Source organism: Nyctibius grandis, chromosome 18, assembly GCF_013368605.1.
Source record: "Nyctibius grandis isolate bNycGra1 chromosome 18, bNycGra1.pri, whole genome shotgun sequence".
NCBI classification, from domain to species: Eukaryota; Metazoa; Chordata; class Aves; order Nyctibiiformes; family Nyctibiidae; genus Nyctibius; species Nyctibius grandis.
Genome location: NC_090675.1, coordinates 3571055 through 3585266, shown reverse-complemented (window position 1 = coordinate 3585266; position 14212 = coordinate 3571055). Strand labels below are relative to the sequence as shown.

General features: G+C 38.7%; 1 protein-coding gene across 1 annotated transcript; it reads right to left on the bottom strand.

Annotated features, from left to right (window-relative positions):
• Positions 1-1929: 1929 nt before the first annotated feature.
• On the bottom strand, positions 1930-13085 carry MYL10 (myosin light chain 10). The gene is made up of 5 exons (XM_068415741.1): positions 13010-13085; positions 11454-11558; positions 7864-7942; positions 2798-2846; positions 1930-2028 (listed from the first exon to the last, which is right to left on the bottom strand). Exons 1-5 carry the CDS (start codon positions 13071-13073, stop codon positions 1930-1932), a joined length of 396 nt encoding a protein of 131 aa, XP_068271842.1. The 5' UTR covers positions 13074-13085.
• Between the last annotated feature and the right edge of the window lie 1127 nt (positions 13086-14212).

The window sequence follows — 14212 nt, the reverse complement described above, 5'->3', positions numbered from 1 at the left end:
AGAAGTGTTGTCACTTGTTTGGGTCTGCATAAGACCCTAAAGCAGAAGCTCATAAATCATCTTTTCTACTGTGCCACCAAAAATCCTCTAACTTCACGACCTCCCATTGCTTATCTACAACTCCATGCCATAAGCAGTGGTCCTACACCTATGAAGAAAAACGCATCCTGGGGAGAAATGAGCCATCATGTGAAACAGATGTAAGAACTATGCTTGTACAGGAAAGCTCAGCTTCTGGTGAATAAGCCATGAGGTGGAAAAAGAGGTTATGCAGACTCTTGCATTGCATGAAAGTTTACTAGTCGCCGAAGCCCAGTCAAGGTGCACACCTTGTTGGGAGGGATGGGTCTGGGCGACCATGCAATTGTTTCAAAGGTTACAGGAATACATGGCAAGAAGTGCTAAAGCCCTCTCACATATTCAGGAAAATTCGTGCAAGAAAGGGCCAAATTTTGCTTCTAGCTGTGTCCACCGATATTTTTAAGAGAGAGAATTACTGGTAGATACAATTGGAAATCACCTACTTATACTAGGAAAACATTGCTGTTACAGGAATATGCACTGTGCTTCTGGACATAAGGGCAGGGGGTGAGGTTTATTATATCAACTTTGCATCTGCTATGAACCTTCTCATTCCAGTTGTCCCGTATTACTGAAGTACACGGAGTGCAGGGTTTTGCTGGAACAAAAAATGCAGGTGGGGATGAATGTCCCATTCTCGAGTCATGCAGATTCGAAAGCTTTTTCATGTAATTTCTGCCCTTCCTGATGAGGGCAGAATTTGACACTTTGCTCTCAAGTTCTCTTTCTACAAAGACTAAGATAGAAACAAAAAATAAGTGGCATGTTGCTTCCTCTCAATGTTTGTGGAACTGTGATGCCAACAACACTGATGCAAAAGGAAACCATTTTCATTAGTTGTTAAAACAGCAGAAGCTTGTTTTACTTTGGCTGCAACATCCTTCTGACTCCCACTCAGGAAGTATTCATGCAATATTCCACATAGGCAGAATATGTCCAGTTCCTAGAAGTCCAAATACAAGAAACTGTAACCCATTTTAGAAACTACACTGATCTTGGATTATAAAAGTGAGAGGTAGTCTGCTTTCATGAGTAACCCTGGGCTATTGTTCCTGAGTTCTTTTCTTGTCTTTGTCCCTAGACTTTCGAATGATCTTTGGCAAAAGACATCCTTCCAGTGTGTGCCTCGTGTGAGACAAAGCTAATGACCAATGGGTGAAAGACTAGGCATTATTGTTATTTCATGTACAGCCTCCTACACATAACAAATGTAACTCTGAAGGGGGAAAATCATTGTTACTGGTTTCTAAGTGCACCTAGGTAAATATTACTATGAGAAAAATAGCCACTATTCCACTACTTCTGTTCTTTTGCACCAAAGCAAATGAATCAAGTGGCTTATGAAACTGGCCGCATCACTGGGATGGAGAGGGCATATTGCATATTCACAAGAGCTTAAGATTGCTTTATTTACACTTTCATTGCTAGGGGCTGTGAAATAGAAAAGAATTCTATTTACCAAATACTCTTCCTGGTGCAATACATTAGAGGATTTCTCAATTAACACATGGAGCTTATGTATAAAAGACAAGAGGTTAAGCAACACTGCAGTGCCCAGCGGACCATCTGGTGAACATTAGGATTGTCAATAAATCACGAAAGCACCAGTTCATCAAGAAAATTCCACTTCAAACCACTGACAGAAAAAAAAAAGGATGGGAAAAAACACACAAAATTGGTATTTTCATCTTTTATAACAAGAGGAGCATTAAATAACTTTAATCTAATTTCAATTGTTTTATTGATTCTCTTCTGATGACCACATGGCTTCACATACTGAATGTTTAACACAAAAGCATTATGAAATAACTTGGTGCATCATCACAGGAGAAGCTCATCTCTTTCCTCTTAGTCTTTCTCCTCACCATGGGTGATAACGTAACAGAGGTTCTTATAGTCAAGATTACCAGAGACATCTGGAGGGAAAGCAGCAAACATCTGTTTGATCTGCCAAGCAAAGAGCAGAGAAGTGTTACAAACGTAGGACTGTGGGACAGCAACATGTACTGCTTTTCATTTTCAACCCAGTTCAGCTCCCTTCTGCCTTGATCCGTTAACCACTATGGAAAATTTTTCCTAAGCTTCAGTAAAAATGGAACAGGAATTAGGACACAACTAGTTAATACAGTCCTGCTAGAATCCCAACAAGTTCCCTGTTGAGAAGAGAAGAGCTCTCCCTGAAATCCAGGTAAGCCCTGGCCAAATAATGTACTACAGTCTGCACTCCAGTCTGTCCTTGCCATGAACCAACTCCACTCAATCTCCCCTTCTGAAAATAAAGTCCCTCTAAATTCCTGCCAGCCAGCAGAATCCATGTTCAGTCTCACAGAAACCACAAACTCAGTACCTCATTTCAGAAGTCATTTCAGATTTCAAACAAAATAACTCTCACAGAAATGGAAACCAGATCACAGTCCCCACCCACACCCACTTGAACGCTAGTAAATTCATTGCCCATCTCACCATAGGAAAGAACAGCAAGAGATAGGCCACGCTTACTCTTGGATGAAAGTCCAAAGAATCTGTTTGACTTTGATTTAGCCATGGAGCTATTCAGAAGAGATGCTTTGAATTGTTCCTAATTGCTAGAGCTGGCATCAGCCTTCTCTCAGTCTGGATTTGAGCTGAATTCATGCATTTAAAGAGGGGCAAATGCTTATTGCTGAATAGTAGCTGGAGATAGATTCCCATTTTGAATATAGAAGAAGGTCCTTACCTCTTCTTGACTGAACCGGTCTGCCTGTGTCATAAGCATTTCTTTGATGCTGTTCAAATAAAATGAAATAGCCTGATTAAAGGGTGATAATGGCACATGACAATTCAGAAGGCAAGATCACTCCTGAAGTTGCATGAAAGAAAATCTGTGTGACCGCATAAATTAAAGCTGTTAATCCTTACATGATATTGTAAGAGATTTTCTGTGGGCACCCATCAGTGTCAATGACTCGCTCTGCCAACTTATTTTGCTTTTGTGACATTTTGTAGAGGTTTAAAATTGTTTAAGGTTATTACTCTAACCGAAATACAGCAATTTTGTATGCTTATCTTAACCTAAAATGGTAGGTTTTCTCACTTGATGTTTCAAGTTTAGATCACTTAACAAACCAAAAGAGAGAATATTTTCTGTAAAATCTGAGGATGAAAAGAACAGAGCATGAAATGAGAAAGAGGACTTGAAAGAGAACTCCAACAGCTATTCCAAATCATCATCTCAGAATCCCTTTATTTGCATGCAGTCATTCCCAGAGGAGACTGTGAAACTGCATGAGACCTGTTGTATTTCATCGTACAATGTCTTGATCTGGAGTTACAGCACTGTAACAAGGAGCTTACCCCCAAAAAAATCTGCATCATGTGCAATTACATCAAAGAGAATGTGTTTGGGACAGAGCGTCAGCTGATTTACCCTCTGTTTTCAAACCAATTGTGAGAAGTCAGTTGAGCATGTAATTTTTTTACGGAAGTTTATAGGTGAATAGAAAAGCCAGGAAGAATTATTACTATTTCTAGTCTAACCCTTTTGGATAAAATGTCTTTATATTTCACCCAGTTACTCATGTGCTGAGGGCAGTACATGCACTATGTGCTAGAACATCCACCAGTATGAACCCAGTTATATCACATAAACATCCCTTTCACTTGCACTAATAATTTCCCCTTCCTGTAGAAGAATTCCTATATTGATCTCAAAGAGTTTGCACTCACTCTGAAGAGGCAGAGTTGTCTGCTTTTGTTACCACCAAAAATATTTATACATTATCAGGATTTTTTTCTAGATCAGTAAAAGAGACTATAAACCTGTGATAACAGATGAGCAGTCTGTTGTACAAAAACAAAGGCTGAAACAAGTATAGAAATCTGTTTTAGTTTGTAGATTTGAAAAAAAAAGGCTGCTTTTTTTGAAGAATTTGTTGTGGGGAGAGCAATAGTTCTTCTGGAAACAGCCCTTTCTGCTTTTTAAAGTGAATATTTATTTCTGCTTTTTAAAGTGAATATTTAAAACTAACTATTTATAATAGAAATCATGCCTGCACAGGAACACTTCCATATGAGCAAAATTCACCTACTGTGGATGCAGATGTTCAGGTAAAATAGTAAAGCTTTCCTTTCTGCTCCCATACACCATGCATCTTGAGTGAAAAAAGTCACACAGATAAAAGTGCAGCTTTGATGGCCAAGCTACAACTGTACTTCCTCGTACCTCTGACACACATATTTTTTTCCAGTAAAAGGCTACAACAAAGCCATATCCCAATTTGCATAAGAGGCATATACACTTTTGAATCTCTTTCTTGTTGATGTGAAGTGCTCATTTGGAAGGACAGAAAGGGAAAACTGAAAAAGAAGTTCCTGGGTAATGAATAAGGATCTTACCCACAAAGACAAGGGTGAAAATACCCATACAGGTTTTGGAAAAAATTCTGAAGTCACAGAGAGAGCTTAAGCTATTGTATATATTTTTCCTGTATTACTTTACCATTCTCTTTACTTAGCAAATTCTTTCTTCATCTCTTTCTCTCATATTGCTGTTTCTGTTTTGCTATCAGGCCATTTGTTATGTGACTGCATTTTTTTAAGTGGAATTCTCAAATGATCAGTGGGTGCAAGAGTAGAGAGATCATTCTCACCAGCATAAATTGATTATTGGATGTATGTGCGTTGGGGCAAATGGCATTAGCAAATGTAAATAGGAAGTGTGATACAGGAAGGCGCTTGCTGAATAGAAGGAAGCACTTACAGCAATTTAGTCAGAAGTCACAAATAAACTTCTTCACGAACAGGACTGAATTAAAAAGAGATCTGGGCACTATGTCTTCTATTCACATGCTTAAAGTATTTAGGGGAAAAGAAAAGATCAAATATCTAATTATAATCTTCTGATGCACAGCCCAGTAGGCTCTGGCACACTCATAAGGAAGAAGGACTGAGTTAAGGATCTATGCACATTTTCCATTTTTATTTTATAGAGAAATGAACACTCACAGTTTCCAAAGCTAGAGATTATACACTTTTTTCTTTGTGTATCTTGTTTTCTTTTTTAAAGACTATTTGCTTCTCAAAAAAAAAATCAAAGTCTTCTGGGCAAAAAGGAATATCCATTTGCCTGGACGTGAGAGGCAAAGAGCTATCTCTTACCCTGGCTGACGTCAGTTCCTTCTACAGTTACAAATACTTTGTTGCATTCTTATATTTTCAAAACCTTTTTAAAAATTATCTGTGAAATCTCTGGGACATTCTGTTTTTCCACTGGGTTTGCCCTTTCTACAGTGCTGCCTTGGAGAAAAACAGGTGAGTTGAAATGAGCAATGCTCTACAACTGTGATGAGAATCACCACTAGCTCAGCCAAACTAGTCTCCAAAGGTCTAGAATGCATGTAAACTCCCTAGGTCCATTTTCATCTGGTACAAATCTGCAAAGTTTTGTTGGCATCAGCATTAGGCACAGTTGATGTTGGCCTGACTCACTTTGTCCAATGAATGGAATTTAGGACTGAATCATCTAACCTTTCCAAACGCTATGCCAGTTTACACCAGCTGAGAATCTGACCTAAAACATTTTCTCTTTTTGACATCATGCTATAGGAAGGATTTTATGTGTGGTATAATGATGCAGACAAACAAAGTCTGTCATTGAATTTGGAAGTAAGTTATAAACTCCTGGAGCTTCTGGAAAGGTTAGAAGACTCCATCCCAGCTACCATCAGATGGACTAAGTGAGTCATTTCCAGACTAGAAGTGAAAACACGCAGAGGGAAGAAACATAAAAATCCCCAGAAGGATGTTAACTCCATGAACATAAAAAGAAGTTCTGATTAAAAGGTCAACATGGCTGGTTTTGGAGAGGAACATTCCAGGATTTTTTAATATGGAGAAATATTATTTATTAACATTAACTGTCATATTGAAATGGCTGTATGAGCCAACATAAAAATTATTTCAAAACCTTCAAATGTCTAAATTTTGGAAGCATATGAATAGAAGTTAAACCTCAAAGACATTCACGGAATTGATTTAATGGTTTGTTCTGTAATGATCAACATTACCCTCGGGTCTAATAAGTAAACATTATGCTCTGTTGTGGTGATGAACTAAAACAATTGTCTAATGTTAGCAGTGCAGTGGGGGTGGGGACAAGGTTGACCTTTTCCATCAAGGAAAATGAAAAGTATTTCTCTCTCATCTTCATTTTGGAGTGAGATACTGCATTCCTAATTCGACCCAAACTCCAACTGCCTTCCAGCATCCAAGGAATGTAGAACGGGACACAGGGTGGCAAGCTGCAGATTTTGTATGCAGTATATTGTTACAGTTAGTGGTGGGAAATAGAACATTTCATGGGTTTTGTATTATCAGAAGGTTGTATTTCATGGTTGTGATTTCACTACCGTGTGATCTGGCCTATTTGGGCACAGGCTACATTTTATTCTGATTGTTTGAGTCACTTCTGATGTATTTCTGACTGTTCTTCCCAAGATGTCTGGATAATGTTAACCTCAAAACAATCAGGACAACTGTTATCTGTCTGTTCCTTCTGATTGTTTGATACATCCACTTGTGTTTTAATTAATTTGGAAGTTCTTTAGTGAAAAGACTGTCTCTTTGCTTCTATTTTGCATATTGCTTACCATAATAGGACTCTCATACCCACTGGGAATTAAGTGCCACTGTTAATGAAAAGCATGTTGGTAATGAAAAGAAATATTGTACGCAAATTTTGTATTTTCAACTAACTTTCATGAGACATCAATAATTGCATATAATGTCATGGAAAACTTCACCACAGGGGCTCTGGTAACAGGTTTAGTTTTCATTTATCGTATCACAACATTATCAGAATTCTTTGATGCCAATACAATTTTGTAACTCATGGCTCCCTAATATACTTCCTATACATAGTATGCTTTATAAAATCTACCTGAAATGGCTACTGCAGTAAAAGTGTAGACCCCAAATTCATCAAGGAATTTAAGCATATGCATAAATCTAGGCACATAAAGCATTTCACTGGAGCCATAGGTCAGAGCTCCTCATCCACTGCCCTGATTTGGTATCATTTATCTCATTTACCTGAAGGCCTGCTTCCACCGTTCTGGCCATGCAATGAGGATTTACATTTGTGCAATTAGCACAAAAGTCCTTTTACCTTGCTTTGTTGCTGTAACAGATTATGAATACAAATTAGGTCCTGCCTCCTTATTTAAAAAATAGCCATATTGACAATAATTGCCATATTATTAATAGTATTATTTGGTTTGGCTCCCACCATATCTAGCGGAATTTTACAGCAAATTATTGTCTAGAAGCAGAAGGCTCAAATGGTGAACACATAACAAGGAAAATGTCCTCACTAAGACCATGTCCCAGAGTTAATTAAATTGATCACTTTTTTTAAAAGGGGACTAGCTTTCCCATTTTAGTCAAGCACTCTGCGAGTTACGCACCAGACATTCATTTTAATTTTACATAAGGAGTTAATCTACAAAGAGTCATGCGTTGATTTATATCCAGACCTTCAAAAAAGGCTATCTAATGTCCTACATGTGATTATATTTCCGTTGCCTCTTGCAATGTCTAAAGACAGTAACATCTCTTTTTGGTATACAAATACATTCATACAATAGTCCAGTCTTTTAACTCTGGCTTACAAAGCTAAATGTTTCTCTGCCTGACAGTTCCTCTGCCTCTTAAAATACTGTGAAAAATACAGCTTTTAAGCAGTTCTTTAAACTTGTGCAATTATTATTATTATTATTCTTTTAAAAGGATTTGAAATAAACTTACTAGTCTGCCTTTATGTGGCCTTTTCCTTCTGGGTCGAAAATCTTAAAAGCATTCAGAATGGTTTCTTCTGGGTCCGTGCCTAAAATTAATGAAATATAATTTAGAAGCCTGGATGTATTTCTATAGCTGCCGAATATTTGCTAAGTAATTGCATTCACTTGAAAACAGTGCAAAATGGAGAATTCTGCAGTTGTGGGTTTGAAGATAAAGGTTCCTTAAGTCGGTAGCATTTGTCATGTCAGATAAACAATAGAGGTGAATAGTTCAATGCTCAGAAGCTCAAAAATAATAACTCGTATCTATTCTATGTCTGCAGGAGAGAAAACTTCCAGGAACTGGTCTCCAATATCAGTACCCAGAGGATTAGTGGCTTTCAGAAATGAAAATACAACAAACTGTTTCTCTCACTGGCTTCCTTTAATCTTGTACTATACGTTACTTGTAAAAACACTTTTTGATGTTACTTGTTCTTCACTATATAGAGAAGAGATTATTTCCCTCACTAAAAGAAATGGAGCTCATAATAAAATCAGAATGTTAATGGAATGCAATGGAAACAGGATGATCAATGTAAAATGGTGATTTGCACTTATGTTCTGTCGTGCACTTCCACTTAGGTATCTCTTCATTAAGTGTCACTTATAGAAACAGGATGGTTTAAAGCACTAGACTATGGCTCCAAGATTTTGCTCTGCTCTTAGCTGGGCTGCAGACTTTTGGTATGACTTTAATTTCCCTCCTCATCTGTTCCCAGCAGTAAAATGATAGTAATAGTCTTCCTTTTCTTCCATCCTTTATCTGTCCCATCTATTTAGACTGGAAAAAATTTGAGTCAGGGACTTGCTTTCACAGTGCCTTAATCTTGGCTGGGGTTACTGACTATTCTGTAATACTGCAGATTCTGAGTATACTTACAGTCAGTTTCAACCCACACCAAAGGATACCCTATATACTCTGTTTCTGACTATTCCCAAGTATTTCAAAACATTACAGTAGTATGTATAATACAAATCATTGTTTATAACTGTAGAAAACTAAATTTACAAGCAGGTAGACTGAACCATGGACAAATGAAGCTACTTGGGATGCTGGAATGTTAAAAGTGTGATTAAAAAACAGGTAATAACACAAAGAATTGCAGTTTCAAAGTTTGTTTCAAAGTTTGGTAGAGATAGAACCCAAATAGAACCCAGTCAAGGTTTCCTACTCTAATGACTACGTACACTCCTGATGCCTTCTTAGTTTTCTTTGTTTAAAAGGTTTCACAAGGATTAGTAGTAGTATCTTAGTGGATATAATAGTGAATAAACCTAAGGCTATATGGCCTCCTTCTTGTCACACACTGGCCACGTATATTTTTTGCCAAGCTGCAGGCAATGTGTTCAAACTGCGATGAATATATGATCAATACAAAGAGCATCGGTATTTAATGAGTGTTTTCATTGTCCTACAAAGAGAAATGTCTTCCAGCTCCGAGGAAAGGTCTGCATTTTAAGCAGTCACCACTGTGTGGGGGATTTTTTTTTTTTCTTCACTGTGTTTTACATTTTCTACTCTGTCATATCCTTGGACTTCAGCTTTGAAGAGAAGCAATGCAGCAGGCATTCTTTATTGATTAGCTGGTAAATAAAGTGGTTTCTTTGATGTGCGGCATCTCTGTTTTCTGTACAAATTGTATTATTCTGATTCCCTGTAGAAAATGTTCCATGTGGTTGGCATTAACATAAACTGAGTTTTGTTAGCTGTTCATCTGGCATCATAATCTCAATATACAAAGCTAAAGCTTGTCCCAAAAATCCCAGCTTCCCCTTTATGACAGAAATCAATTACAGCACAACAAATTTTACTTAGAAAGTACCTTTCACCAAATTCTCTGAGTGGTACTTAGCTAATAAAGAGTGTTGCAAAATTGCCATATCCACTTCCTCTAGCCCTTTCTCCCTTTCTAATTGCACTACAAAGGCTCTTCATCCCAATTAGGAATGTGCAGTCTTTTGGCTCTGCTTCCTTTGCATGACAAACCCAACCAGAAGGGCATGACAAGCACAGCTGGGATTTTCCCTTCACCAAATGGAAATTAAAAAAACCTCCTCCTCTGCTAGTGGCCAACAGGAAACCTGCAGACAAGAGGGGTACGCTTTACCATTCACCTTCCTGTGCTGGCTCTGGTTTTAGGCCACACAATTGGCAAGGTCAGACTCTTTGCCAGCTTCAGCAATCGTAAAAGACAAGAGGGAAGAAGGGAAAGGAAGAAGAGCTAATTTCCATGCTCTGTGTGATCATAAGCATCACGAATAGACAGGAATGGGTAGCAGGGCACCCCACAAGAAATAGTCACATATCCCAGAAGGAAGATTATGGAGAAGAGCACTACCTACTCTGAGATGACATCTGGAATGTAAAGGTGGAGGTACCACGGTGATCAAGACAGATCGATGTCTGGGTAATAAAATCCCCTCCTCGGTGTCAGTCTACAGCTTTCTCCATCACCTCTTCCCAGACATGCTGTGTTCCTTAGCAATAGTGTATTTCTTTGAGGACTAGCTACATTAATTGTTTCTTTCAGAGCTCTCTATTTTCTATTCCAAGTGTAGAAAGCTCCTCATTGAAATTGTGCTCACCAACAAAAAGCCAGAGTCCAGCACCAATACAGTAAGTGTTTTCAAGAAGATGGGATGAGATTTTTCCATTTTTCTGTCCATTAGTTATTTTAACACACTTCTGGAATGTGCTTGGCTAAGGCTGGCCTTGCTTTGAAGGTCAAGGCTTTCACCTATCTCTAATGCGTATAGGAAGATGACCAGAGGTTTCTCTTGGCCTCACACTCCCTCTCTTGCAGTTTCTGCAGCCATTAACAGTATGAGAGATATGACTCAATTTCTAGCTCCCACAACAAATTTAGTACCCACATTTTCTGAACTTCCTACAGTGATCCCTATATATTCTGTGGCAATGGACAAAATCCCTCTCCCTTATCATTATAAATCCACTGAGATTAAATTATTTCAATTTATGCACTCCATTAAGAGTTATTCAGTGAAATCTTCATCGAATGGCAAAATCGCTATTGACCTCAAGTGAAACGAAGGCTGGGCCACTGGGTTACAACTAATGCAGAAAATGAGGGAAGGCTGTGTTGCTCCTTCAAGCCCTATAACTGCAAGGATGATGCAGAGGTCATGTTTGGGTAATAAGCAAAGGAGTGCAGAAAGTTTTTTTGTAGAAATACTGAAAATACTCTTAAACCAGCTAACACTGGGAGTGATACCACTATAGCATGAGCAACAGGAACCTACTGACGATGAATACTTCATCTGCACTGTGCTCCAGGCTGCTGTGATTTCATTACTTTCTGGACCTCAACTTACCACTTTCATGTTAGCTTATGTAAGCTGAAATCGCAGCTTTGAATTGTCCTCTGGACCGTCCCTTAGCCTTTTCATACTTCAGCTCTGTCTGCAAAAATGGAGATCACTCCTTGCCTTTAAGCATTGTTCTGTGGATATATTATTATAATTTGCAAGGTGCTGAGATATTTCAGTGCTGAGGATCTTTGACAGATACCTCTCCAACCCCCCAAAGGTACTTACCTTTCAGCTTTTCCCCAAACATAGTAAGGAAAACAGTGAAGTTAATAGGACCTGGCGCCTCCTTCACCATGTTTTCAAGCTCTTCATTCTTGACATTCAGACGACCTGCAGCAGAGATCATTTTTCATAATAAATCACAAATTGTGTTTCAAAAAATGATTCCCATTCATCTCCTCCCACTGGGGAGCTCAAGGCTTTGTGGAACTTTACTAATAACATGGTAGAACACAGCTCCAGAATACCCTAGTGTAAAACAAATTGACAGAGCTGGCTCTAAGATCAAAGGGTGACTGAAGGAGTAAGAAGGATAAAAAATACGGACGTGGCCAGCAGTGGACGAAAGAAGAGGCACTTCCAAATAAATTATTTTTCTTTTTTGCTTTTTTACCTCAGGTGAAATACAGGCTGCACTGATATTAATATAGCAGAGTTCAAAGTGACTGAAGCGAATCCAAGGTCTCAGTCTTTGCCCTCCTGTATCCCTTCCCTATCCTTGTGCAGTCCTATCCCTTCCCCATCCTTGTGCAGTCCTGTCCCTTCCCCATCCTTGTGCAATCCTATTGATGAGAATTTAGACCCTGGCAAGCCTACTCAAATTGAGTGGTAATTTGCTGTGACTGTACTTTATAGGCATTGAAGGGTTTCACTGAACAGGAAAGATACCAGAACTTGGCCTTAAGAAATAAATATTTCAGGGTAACAGTAGCTACAGGCCAAAGTTTGCAGACCTCATTGTCACAATAAAGAGTTCAGGAGCTTCTGCTCTTTGCACCAACTCTGCTGGCGTCTGATTCCACCCCAGGGAGCACTAAAGATTCTTATCAAATTCTTTTTAATAAGATCCAGATGGCAAAAGCCAAAATGCCTACATCACTGTTCCAGCCTCAAATGTTGCAACAAGGATACAACTCCAGGTTTGGGATCATGAACATTTTGATTTTTCCTTTGCTTGGGAAGATTTTCTTTAATCTGCTTGATGTTATCAGGACTGTGATGCGTGTGGAATGGACAATACCTAATCAGATGACATGCACTTTCCACCCCACATAAATGCACAACAGCACAGAACCTCACATGAAGACTTCCTATGTTTGTGTGGGCAGAAGGGCAGCTAGTCCGTGACAATAACGTTAATTGGTAGATATTGCACGGCTCCTAGATGAAAAAGGTGCAGCCTGTGAAGCCTGAGTTCAGAGGCAAATCAGAAATGCCTGGCATGGACCCCTGCTTGGGTGGGCTTTTTATGAAATAGTTGCAGGGGAGGGATCAATGCCTTTGGAGAGTTGCCAGCTGCACAGCTCTGTTGCACCCGCCAGTGAGTCCCAGAGACACCTTCATTTCGATTCTGAAAGAGGTTGCTCAGGAGACTTCCCAGCTGGAGCTATGTAGAAAGATAGCAACTATCTTAAAGGAGGAAGATCGAACTGAACAGGTTTCCTTTTGCTGCCTGTGTATCGCATTACTTTCCCCACTGTAATTCTAATACAAACTTTTCTTATGTGCTTGAAATTTAAACTGCATTTCTTTTAAGTATTTAATTATTACTACCAGCTTACCTAGTGCAGCAAATGTGTCTCTCAAGTCTGCTTTGTCAATAAAGCCATCCCTGTTCTGATCCATGATGGTAAAAGCCTGTTGGAAGAAAAAGGAGTATTTATTGCCATTGCCATGTTGCACTGGACAGTGCTATAATCACACCAGTCCAGGGGGGTATTATATTCATGCTGTAAAGAAGAATATTTAACTTCTTTTGATTCATCCACATCATGCCACATCATTGCATTTCCCTCACTTTAAACACATTACTGTAGCTTGGCAAGGGGCTTAATTAAACCCACCCAAACTTCTTCTTACCAAATTAATGCTCAGTGCAGTGTGTAGCTGGGCTGAAGCCAATGCTGGCAGCTCCAGCCATTCAGGCTTTAACCCATAAAAGTTTGAATTAGGGAGGCTTTAGTTAGGGAGGATTTAGTCAGTGGTTACTCTGTGTTTTTTTGTACCTTTCCCATACCTCATTCCTTTGTGCAGCTATCATATTCTGTAAAACATTTAAGTATGGTAGATCGAGCTACAGTCAATTTCTTCTGGGCCTCAGAATGATCCTTCATACAGAGACAGCTGAATTTTCAAAAGTATAGAGAAATGTAGATTTCATAGTATTATTTATTCAAAGTTTGTTTCCCTTTCCAATGAACTGCATCCTTCAGACTGTACTCTGTGCTCTGACTGACCTTGATGTGTTGACCTTAAACACTTCTTGTCAGTCAAAATTTAACTTTTGATAGAAAAAAAACACAGTTATTTTTCGATTTTCAGCCAACACAGAATTTATGTACTCTACCCATTATTTACCAAGCCAGGAACTGCCTATCTATTTATTTACCTATTTGCATGTCTGTGTATTTGTTGCCATCACACTTTTAATGTTTCATTGATTTTGAAAGACTTTAATGACCTGAAATTCCCCTGGTCATACTATGGGGAATATTAGTAGAGCCAGGCATGTCTCTGAAGCTGGTTATCTGTCTGACATGCACAGCAATATGAGAGTGTATCTTTACAATGACCAGGAATTGTTCTTACTTCAGTATTAATACAAAAGAACGTTCTTCTTAGAATACAGCTAGTTCATTGCAGCTACAGTAACTTGTAGAGTTTTAAAGTCTACTACTCTACAGGGTGCACTTCTTTCCATGATCGTGTTATATCAACATATCTTTATGAAGTTTTACCTCCAGTTTCTTACAAAGCCCCACTGC